We start from the raw sequence: 11,599 nt of genomic DNA, 5'->3' as shown, positions 1-11,599 counted from the left end.
TATAATATTTGAACCAAATTGAGGTTTAATCTCTCTGAGTTAAATTTAGTGATTATATTTGTCTTTTTTAAGTAATTATTTATTTTTGTTCGTCGCTTCGAATCAAAAACTTTAAACTAGATTTTCTAGCATTTTTTTTTCAAACTAACGAGTTCCCACAAACCTACCATGTATGTATGTATGTATGTACAAGTACCTATAAATAGAGATATCGTTTAAAAATTTTACAACCGCACTTCATAAAAATTTAGGTGTAATAACTCTAATGCCGCCTTGAAAGTGTTCCATATACGCAGAACTCTTTTTACTATCCACTATGCGAAATATTGTAATATGCAAAATATTAGTTTGCATGTGGCGTTTTGCATATAAAAATTTAATGTATCGAAAATTATGAGATGCATACACGAGCGCACAACAGTATGCTATAAAAATGAGGGACAAAGAACATTAAACTAAGATGTGTTTATCTACATAAGTACATACATACGTACATACATATAAACACTTGGGTATTTCTTAGCAAGCTTAGCGATGTGGGGGACACAATTCAAATGATTTAAGCAAAGCTTGCAATATACAGATAATTTGCTATTTACATACAAATTTTTGTCTATAAAAACATTAAGATAATAATCTCATAAACATACATAGATATGAGTATAATAAAAATTGATGGTTGATGGGTGAGAAGGGTCAACTTAAACCAATTTGTGAACTATTGCTGAATTGATGATGCATATATGTATGTACATATGTACGTATACGTACATGTATGATTCTGCATAAGGATTTATGAAATGTGCGAGTGAGTTCATGATGATCATAGATGGGGGTTAAATTTTGCGAAGAACCAAGGCCAATGTGCGCTTTACGAAGATTTAAATATGTATGTACGTACATATGTGTGCTATTCTTTTGTGAATTTTTTTTTAATTTTTAAATTATGTAGGTATGTTATGCTAAAAAATTGTAAATATTTTCTAAATAAATAAAAAGAAATAGTAAAATAATTAAAATGAAGAAATATTTTTTTGTGAAAGGAAATGAAAGCGATTGAATTGGTATGGAAAATGGTCGGTGGCCAAAGCTTAATGTTTCCAGCGCTAATGCTTGAAACACAATGAAAACGACGGGTCAAGGGCCACAGCTTTGAGGAGAGGAAGAACCTTATCGGTCGCTCGAAAAATAGATAGAAATAGATCTAATCTCGCCACGAACACTGTTTAATGTAATTTGGCAGCTTTGGTCCGTCATTTTCATTGCGATTCTGCCATAAATTTTACCACTGTTTGGCATTATGAATATCTGAAAGGATGGCATTTGATTTTTCTGGCTGAACAATTTTTTTTGTTTGCGTTTTTTTTGTTTGCATTTTAAAGTATTCTATAACGTTTCTGGAGGGCTTTTTTAAAAATAAAAAACCAAAGATGCTTCGCTTGCACTGTTCGTTTGAGTATAGTAGTAGTTGTAGTTGTTGTTGTAAGTATTTACCTTAGCTTTAGCTCCTCATCAATATACTGTAAGAGGCTCCTACAAATAACACAAACAAAATGCAAGAAGAAAAATATAACATAAAGAGCATAAGATTGAGAATACTTCAAATACTATCAAAATACAAATATTTGTTGTATTAAAAATTAAATATACATAAATTCTAAAGAAAATATATTAAACGAAAAATAGGAGAAAAGTACAATTTTCTAACAAGGAGAGGGAAATTAAAACACAAAATAGGTAAAGATAATAAAAAAGTAAAAAAAGTTATAGAAAATATTCAAAGGTGAAAGAAAATAAAAGTGCAGGGCAGTTTTTAGTACCAAAAAACAAGGCTAAGAAAATTGATGTGTTGTCGCAAGAGATAAAAAATAAAAAATCGCATAGTAATTGTTTTTCCAATTTTACAGTCAAATCCGTCAAGAGTTTCAAAAAGTGAAACGAGCATTCAAAATTGAAAGAGCTGAATTTAACTTTTATGGGAAAGCGTGCTCAAATCTCGCTTCAATTCCTTGGTTCGAGAATATTTATAAAATCTGTAAAAATTTACAAATCAAATCGGGCGCATGCTGTGCAAACACAAGAAACAGGGCCACTTAGGGCGCGACTTCAATAATGCCAAAATAAAATTTGTGTTTATTCCAATAAAGTGGAATATTGAATTTCAATGCAAAAATAAATAATACAAATAAATGGAAATAAAAGTGTTTGTTTTTATTATTTTTCTACGCATTTATTTGAGAATGTGTAAGTGTTTGTGTTTGTGTTTCATCTTTATGACCAAATCATAGACAGCTGCCGAGCTGATGCCGAAAATGTGAGTAGAAAAAAGTACAAGGCGAGCATTTGCATACATACATGTGTATGTAGTAAAGTTCGCTACATCTGTGCCATTTGAGGTGTGTGGGTAAGTCTGTTTAGCAGCCATTGGATTCGAAGTGCTTTCGGCAGTTATTTAGGGTCACAGATTTTTAGACTAAAATAAACCTTAACAAAAAAATTTTAAATGTAAGCTTGGTAGCATTATTTTGATTTTTCAATAGTACAGTTTTTGTAGCTGGTTCACTTTTTTTTTAAACGAACCACTTGAAGTCTAATTTGAATTTCACTGTTTTGAAAAGCAACAAGAAAACAAGCTAATTAAATAACACTGCAGGGAGGCCAAATTAACACAAAAAGCACCGAGAACATAATTTTGTTTGCAGATCAGTATACCGTTTTTCTACATCAGGTAATTTTCCCAAGATATTTTCATTTTAGATTCGCATTGCGAAGGAAAAAAAATGCAAACTTTAACATCGAAAATGTTACTCATACGCCATGTACGACTATGTAAATCCAATATGATATGGCGTATGAGTAACATTATTTCCTGCTCTATTTCATACAAAAAATTTTTGCACTTTTTCGTTTGACCACTCACAGCTTGTTTATTTATCAATGGATTTTCATTGTTAGTAGCTTGATTTTTTTTGCTTTAAGTACAAAAGAAGAAAAATTACAAAATATTTATTATTTTTTAATTTTTTCCTTGTTAGTTTGATTTTTTTTTTCATAAAAATGAACATTTCATGGGAAAATGACCGGTTCTGGAAAAACGCTATTCAGATCGATAATTAAGTTTACGTGTTTTGGCGTTTTTTGTGTCATTTCAAAACTTGAGTTTTTCGCTATAGTGTAATTTCTTTAAATTTTTTTCAAATTTGCAGTAGCTTTCTGCAAACTTTAGTGTAAGTAAGTGTGTCTTTTGCATGAAGCAAAAATCTTCAAAATCAATGTTGAAATAAATACAATCTCCCGTTCCATTTTGACTATATAATAAACTTTGCGTCGAAAAAAATTTTAATCAAAAAAATCCCCTGGACAATGATAACAAGAAAAAAATTATGATAATTTGCGTTGCCAGACCAAAATAAATAATACAATTTGAATTTAAAGCTAACTAAATATTTTCGTTTAATAAATTGAACTCCTATATTTTAATTAAAATTTTTCAACTGTAGAAATTTTTGCAAGGCATAAATTTCCATAACTTTTATTGAGCACAAATTGGCCGCAATTCATGAAATATTAAAGCAGCAAAACAATTTCGCACTATCAACGTATTCGATTTTTTTGCAATTCGTGCGCAAAAATACACAAATTTTAAGGTTTTTATCATAATTTACCAACGGAACGAATCGCAGATAAACGCGAAAAATAGCCAACCGAATTAGCAAATTGCATGAAGGGAAAACTTTTCAAAATTTAATTTAACAACTTGCCAACGTTTGGCGAGGAGCACTGCGAGTGCAAGCCGCGGGGCATACAGTGTTTATAATAATCACAGTGCGTTAGGGCTAAACATGCAAAAACAGCATGCAAAAAATAACAACAACAAAATACATATAACAAAAGTATACAAAATTGAAAGTACTGCGAAAAAGCAAATGCGAAAGTAGGGAAAGTAAAAATTGAAAATAAGCAACGCAAACAACGCGAAAATCGCAGCAACTTGCAGGCATGCCACATTTTTTGCAGCTCGCTTTTTCCACACACTTATGTATGTATCTACTTAGCACACAAATGTGCGTATTGCAATGCTACACATACAGTCACATACATATACATGCATATAAAAAGGCTGCCGGCAGCAACAATCAATTTGCAAAACGGAAACATAACTTTGGCTGCGTGGCAGACGAGCGCAGTGAGAGGGAGCAAAAACGCATTTTTTTCATATTTTGTTCTGCATTTTTCTTTTTTTTGCTGCTAAGTCAAAAAGCGCATGGCAGTGGAGGCATTTTGTGTTGCATATTGGCAGGCGTTTTGTCATCAATACACAAAGATTTCGGCGCGCCACAAATAAACAGGAAACAAATTATGTGCGAAAAATGCAGCAAGGAAATTAGAGCGAGAAAAATATCAGTAAAAATTTTGCTAGAAAAAGGCGGCACGAAGCGTAAAAAACGGCGCTTGGAAATTGCGAAATTACATAGCGAAAATTTTTTTAGGAAGTTTTTTATGCTGTCAAGCTTTTTTTTGTGTGTGCAGGCGAGCGCACTTTTTGTGTGTGTGTGTGTGAGTGTGTGTGCCAACCTTAAGGACATGTTCATAATCAATGTACCGCTAAGTTTTTGACGACGCGCTGCCGCTAAAGGACTAAGAAAAAAAGAGACGAAAAAATTGGAGGAGAAATTGAGTGGACAAAATAATTGCAATTAAATAATAATCAAGTAACTCGAAAGTAAATACTAAAAGGTATAAAAAAAAATTAAATGAAAAATGTTGTGAAGTACAGTTGAACTAAAAGTGAATGTAAAGTCGATGGCGTGGTTTTGGATTGTATGTGTATATGTGTGAATATGTGTATATATATTTGAATACTAAACCGAATTCGTGTGGATGTGTGTGCGTGTATGAAAATATTTTGCAATGTATCGCTGTGAGTGTAATAACTTTTTTCTCAAACGGTAATGATTGTTTGTGCCTGCTAAGAGTTAGGTTGCATGAAACTCATGGGAATAAATACATACATATGTACCTCAATATACATATATAAGGAGGAAATAATAAATAAATGAAGACAGCTAAAGCTAAGAAAAAAAAACATGTTTGTAGTATTATTGAGTTGTGTATGTTGCTAGTGTTTGGTTGCGTTCAATACACGACAGATAAAGCAATTAAGTATGCAGACAAACAGGAAATTGAAGTATACTATTAGGCGTTTCACAGAAATATTATATGTACATATACATAAAATGGGCATACACATGTATGTATGTAGATGAACATACGTCCACATACATATGCATACTCCTATATAAGCATAACAGAGAAAAGCCTATTGGTTTAGCAAATCCAAAGGTACATACTATATAGTAAATACATACGTACATGATATTTATACAAAAACATATACATACATGTCGCTTGGCAACGTTTCGGGACTAGATGAGCGATCGTTCCACTGTGAATTCGTCGTCATGCCTGCAATAAAAAAGTTCAAATTACTATGACATTGACATCAACAAAGTGTTAGATTAAGTTTCTTCGGTAGAAATCATCGTAAGACAGTTTTACCCATACGTTATTCGTAATATACGTAAATTTTACGTACTGCACCGTTTAGGTATATTATTTTAAATAAATGTTTAATAAGAACTTAATCGATTAATTATTCACTTGTCTATGCAACAATCAAATAAAGAAAGCACTGCCAAGTGCACACAGCGATAGGGCATAACATAGGGTAAACAGTACACGTAAAATTTACGTATATTACGAATGCAGGGTTAAATCAAAATTTCACTAAAAACCACTGAATCTGATTTTACAAGCAATAAAATAAAATAAACATCGTAAAAATAAATAGCTTTCAAAAGCCAAACGAAAATCGTGGGAAAAGAGATGTGCAACTTTAATTTGAAGTGAAAATGGAGCACAAAATTGTTGTGTCCCCATTTCCTTTGCGAAAAACACAGCACAGCGCAAGGCGATATACAACAAAAAAAAAAAAAACAAACATATCTATGCATATGTATACTGTATACTTATGCTAAAAAGCACTTTAATATAGTCGTAAGTACGTATATGTATATGAAGTTTGCGATTGAGGTTAGATTAGTGAAACACTTACCTGTTTTCAAAGTGTGATTTTGCGGTGAAATACCATTTGGCCTTGATGTCATTTTACTTGCTATTCGTTGTGGTACGCTGGCGACAGTCTATTTCGGCATTTTTGTTGGTTTATTTGGCATGGTTGTTGTTGGTGATGTTTTTGTTTTGGTTTGTTGATAATTATGGCCAACCACAAGAGGGGCGACAGCAACAGTCATTGGAGCATTATAAAATTCGCGTAACACAACATCAAAGGAGGATGGAAAAGAAAAAAATAAAGAAAAAGTAATTATATTTCCATACTACATACATACATATGTCTTTAAGAAAATAGACTGCTGCTAAAATGCACAAAGTACAAGTTTATCACTTAGATTAAAAAAGCACATTCGTTTTTTATTGGTTTGTGAAAACTAAAAACGACCAATAGGGTTTCGTTCGAAGAAAAAAATTTATATTTTTCCTATAATTTACCCTGAGAATTATATTAATGAAACAAGTAATTTTTAAGCAAAAAACAAAACCGAATTTATTTCTCATATAAAAATTTAAGATAATCCTTAATTTCTTCATGATCCAATGATCGGATCTAAATGAAATTAGTATGGGACCACCCGTGAGGTAACACATTTCCTTAAAAAAAAAAAAAAAATTATAGAAATCATATGCGGTAACATATGTACATAACAAAAAAAAATAAAAAATAAAAATAAAAATAATTCCAACGAATTGATAACCTTCTCCTTTTTGTGAAGTGGGTTAAAAAAGACTGATGCACATACATATGACATATGTATGTACTTAACTATATGTTTTATAATGAGCAAAGATTGAATATAAAATATTTAGTATATGGACTATTCCAGCGAAGACGGCAGCTCAGATAAAAAAATAAATTACATACATTGTGTTTAAATAGGTAAAAAACAGTAAAGCATGTAGAATAATTATTTAGAAATAGATTTTATCGATTTATTTTTCATTATTTTCTCTATTTAGGTGTTATGAATGCAAATGAGCATCCGATTTGGGCGGTTCCGATAAAACATCGGACCAAATTTATAATACCATTTCATGTTCATAAAAGGTATAAAAAATTATGAAAAAAATCGTATGTTCGCGATCGATACGCTCGCGACCGGTACTGAAGCTTATAAACAAAAAACTAATAGATATATTTCAACGCGCAATTAGTAAGAAGAAATTTACTTTATTCCACTTTAATATAAAATTAAATCGCTTTCCATTTCGCAGTTTCTTACATTTTTTCAATTTGCAGCCAAAAATGACTTAGCGACCGCATGTTTGTTGCTAGCATATGGAAAAATAAAAATCGAAAGACCATTTCTTTTTGCACCAAAGATATATCTAGCAAAATGCTATCGAAACATAAAAAAAAAAATGTTTAAAAATTTATATTTTCTTTGTTTTCTTTTTTGGACTTCAAACGTGTACGAACGTACGGTTTGCAACCGTTGGAAATGCCCATATATAATATACTGTAATATTTTTGCATGAAGTTTTCGAAGTGTCATGTACTAAATGTGACAATGAAAAAAAATATATATATCCAAAAAGAAAGAAAAATTCATGAACTTTAAAATGGTTCCAAGTTATTAAAAAAATACAGTTATGGTGAGAAGTTATAAGCGTCCAAAAAAAATTCATATTGGATGTCTAACCGTCACGTATGTACGAATTCTTAAGCTACCTATTGTTCAAATGTGGCCGCCTTATTAAAATATGTGACTCGTCCCACCCGCCATAAAATGCTGTCACACCCGTAACAAGCTAAAATAGTTTTTTTTTTTTAATTCTGAAATATATGTAATAATGCCATTAATTAAACTGTATACCGTTTATCTAGATCAGGACATTTTCCCAAGATATTTACATTTTTATAAAAACAAAAATTCAAACTCTAACAAGGAAAAAATTGAGAAAATAGCAGATTTTTTGTAATTTTTTTCATGTGTATGATAGTATTAAAGCCTGTTCCTTTGCAAATAAAATCAAGCTATTGACGATGAAAATCGATGAATAAATGAATAAGATGTGAATAATGTTACTCATACGCCATATCGAACTTGGCCATACTGGTACATACTCGTAAATATAATAGCAGTAATTAAAATTACATTTACAAGCAACTATCATCCACTTCATAGTGCCTTTTGATAAAATTTACAGCAATCTATTAGGCAAACAATAAAAGCTCTTAGAATGGAAAAGATAAATGTACATACATACATATAAATAGTACAAAAAAATTGTCCTATATAGAAAGAAATTGACTGTCTGTCTAAGGACTAAACATTCTAATACGATGGTATGGTATACGTACGTTCGTCGGCCAATGTACATTTAAAAATTATAATATTCCGAAAATTGCAAAAATTTTCCTCATCCGCCCATACACTATGCCAATTTGAAATCCTACGCATAAATGCCTGAATGATTTCACAAATACATATGTAAGTAAAAGTGCTTCCAATGAAACTAACAAAAAAATATAGCTCTCGCTGTTAGTGGTTAAATTCAACCGAAATTTTGTAGCATTCAGCGAAGTGGAAGCATAGCTAAATTAATATTCATACATATGTAAGCCACCGCCATCACCAAAAACGCAACTATGCTCCTCAGCAGTTATTTTAAAATTTTAATTTACCGCCAACCCACTTCATGGCGACCATTTGCGAACCCACTCAGCGCTCTATACTCACACACACACGCATATATGTATGTAAATAAAACTAATTTTGTACGTGCACAAGTGTGTATGCTTTTATTCGGCTTCAACATCCAGATAAATCTAAAATGTTTACCTAACAATCAATAAATCTAATTGAGTGCAGGAACGACAAGCGTAAGGCGAGAATAATCTGTGAGAGAGCAAACCACTCTGTGTGTGTGTGTGTGTATGAAAATTCAAAAAAAAAAAACTACTTCACTACTATTGAAAATGGGAAGCAGATTTTGGCACAGATTTTTTTTACAAACAAAGTGCCATTTAGTGAAAGTGCGGCGCTGGCACCCGACCAGCGAAAAGTGTCCCACAAATAACCGTAATATTGGTTAAAAGTGCTCGAGGACTACGAAAAATTGTATACGACAAGCTCACTTGCTCACTTGTATGTGTTCGTAGGGAGTAACTATTGCCTGCTCGCCAAAAAAAAAAAAAATATTATCATCGACGAGGGCGCACAAAGGAATATCGATTCTAGAAAATCTAAGCAGAAAACATTCCACAAACCAAGTCGCATTTATCTTGTACAACTCACGCTATGCACTACACGCATCACTCACTTGTACACTTGTTTGTGCGCTGCCGACAAATACTAGATGCATAGTAGAGTTGATTGTACAAAACACGTTTGACTCTTTTTCGCCAAAAATTACCAAAGCAGTCGCAAGCTATTTCGAGTGTCAATCGCAAAAGTTCGATAGCGCCATAAATATTACTTGTTCGTCCAAATGAGCATTTGGGAATAAAGCGAGAATTTCCACACCACCCTGCATACATACCCGTATTTACCATATATGTATGTACATTAAACCGAACCACCCCCGCACCCCTGCGTCTAAAGTATTTTTGCAAGGCAATTTCGAAAATTTTCCTTTTATTTTTGGCCGAACCTATTTCACAATTATTTCACAATTATTTTTGGTACTTTTCTAGACATATGTACGATTCGGATGTGCACACTTTAGGGCCGGTTTATCCATCCTAGGTTAACACTAACTCCCTGGTTAAACATCGTTATCGACGTTCTGACTCCATGCATATAACAGGGAGTCGATACCGTCGGTAACTATGTTTAACGACGGATTAGTGTTAACCAGAGATAGAGAAACCGGCCCTTAGTGGGCAGCGGAACGAACGAAAATGGATGGAATATCCGGTTTTGTGCGGAATTCTTTCCATTTTCGGATACGTCTCCGAATATTTTGCTGACTGGGTATGTACATGGTTTTGCTATCAAATATTTTCCTTTCTTTTTGGAAACTGTGGAGCAATGCCACATTTACAAGTACGCAAACATTTCTCTAGCTCATAACTGCATTCACATGTCTATCTGGGTGAAGCTACATATATAAGTGTGTATGTAAGTATGTAGTGTGCATGTATACTTGACAGATTCTTATATACATCGTAACTTCACACAAACGAATAACGTAGCATACAAATTGACTTTCGTACTCACCTCCTCCTCGCCATCCAAATAGTAGTAGAATTGCTGATTTGGACTCAAGAACTTTTGCAGCAACTCCTTGGCCACACGCACCGACATCTCGCCCTGCACGAACGGATGCTTCAGCAGACACTCGGCGGTGGGACGCTTCTTCGGATTCTTCGTCAGCGCCGTCTTTACGAAATTGTGAAAGGTGGGACTCCATTTCTCCTTGTTGCTCAATGTGGGCGGTTTGAAACCACTTTTCGACATTAGGAACAACGCACGCATCGGATGCAAGTCGAACATTGGCGGTTGGAGTTCAGCAAGTTCTGGAAAAATGGAAAGTAAACGAAGAACGTCAATCAAAACTATAAACAATACGAATTATTAAGGAAGAGGATAGACCGACCAGTGGGTGAGGTGTTTATCGATTGCTTTCGTTAGAAAAAAATGTGTATAATTTTATTAAAACTTTGTGATTCTTAAAAACCTGCCACATTATACGGCCACGAGATTAGCGAATCGCTAGGGTAATCTACAATCTAAAGAAAAAATACTACCATTCCTACATAACACTAAGTAGTACTTTAGTTCGCAAACGCCATGCGTCTGCGTTGGCAAAAATTATCATAAAATTTCGCACAAATTTTATTGGCTGTGACAAACGTCAGGCGCAACCGCCATACAAATTAAGTAGAATTAATTGTTATAGAGCCTTGAAAGGCATACAATTTGCGACTTAAGATGGGGTACTAAGCAAATTAATGCTGCGTCACGATGAGGCCCCTTGAGCGCCTGCCTGCTTGTATGTGTGCATATGTATGTACACAACTTGCATAAATCGTAAGCACACAGTCACCTACACACTTACGCACGAACAAACGACCACCGTAAAAAGTGGCATTCAGCAGTGAGTGAGCGAGCGAGCGAGTTAGTCGGTTGGTGGTTTATTGAAATTATTGTTGTGGCGAGTGACCCCATTAAGAGTGCAATAACTTAGGTATCAACTCCAGCCGGGCACCACAACAAGAAAAACAAACATCTGAGAGAGGCATTCCTTGGGTATTCAAAGATATTTATGACCCGAACAATTGCTACTACGCCCCATTCGAAGTACGGTTGGTTATTAGGTTTTTGCAGAACTAACTGGACTTTTGTATTTACGCCAAACGTGCCATGTCAAATGATATATATACATAAGTGAACTTACCAATTGCCGTTATGCCCACCGCCCATATATCACATAATTGATTGTAGCCACCTTTGCGCTCCACAGCGGCCACCTCGGGTGCCATCCAATATGGTGTACCTGCGACAAGAGAGAAGGA

The 11,599-nt window shown here is 33.6% G+C and overlaps 1 protein-coding gene across 1 annotated transcript; it reads right to left on the bottom strand.

Moving 5' to 3' along the window:
* Positions 1-978: 978 nt before the first annotated feature.
* LOC118755229 (mitogen-activated protein kinase kinase kinase kinase 3-like) lies at positions 979-11,575 on the bottom strand. The gene is made up of 5 exons (XM_036490077.1): positions 11,482-11,575; positions 10,302-10,600; positions 6,116-6,203; positions 5,403-5,466; positions 979-1,533 (listed from the first exon to the last, which is right to left on the bottom strand). The coding sequence occupies exons 1-5, from the start codon at positions 11,564-11,566 to the stop codon at positions 1,491-1,493; spliced, it is 579 nt and encodes a 192-aa protein (XP_036345970.1). The 5' UTR covers positions 11,567-11,575; the 3' UTR covers positions 979-1,490.
* Positions 11,576-11,599: the final 24 nt, after the last annotated feature.

Source organism: Rhagoletis pomonella, unplaced genomic scaffold, assembly GCF_013731165.1.
Source record: "Rhagoletis pomonella isolate Grant_MI unplaced genomic scaffold, Rhpom_1.0 Rhpom_scaffold_05665, whole genome shotgun sequence".
NCBI classification, from domain to species: domain Eukaryota; kingdom Metazoa; phylum Arthropoda; class Insecta; order Diptera; family Tephritidae; genus Rhagoletis; species Rhagoletis pomonella.
This window is presented reverse-complemented; position numbering and strand designations above follow the sequence as displayed.

Excerpts from the sequence above, each read along its gene's own strand:
- LOC118755229 (XM_036490077.1), bottom strand. The coding sequence starts at position 11,566 with ATGGCACCCGAGGTGGCCGCTGTGGAGCGCAAAGGTGGCTACAATCAA. Across the intron at positions 10,601-11,481 it reads GGTGGGCATAACGGCAATTG|AACTTGCTGAACTCCAACCG; the intron begins GTAAGTTCACTT and ends CCATTTTTCCAG. Across the intron at positions 5,467-6,115 it reads AAATCACACTTTGAAAACAG|GCATGACGACGAATTCACAG; the intron begins GTAAGTGTTTCA and ends TTTTTATTGCAG.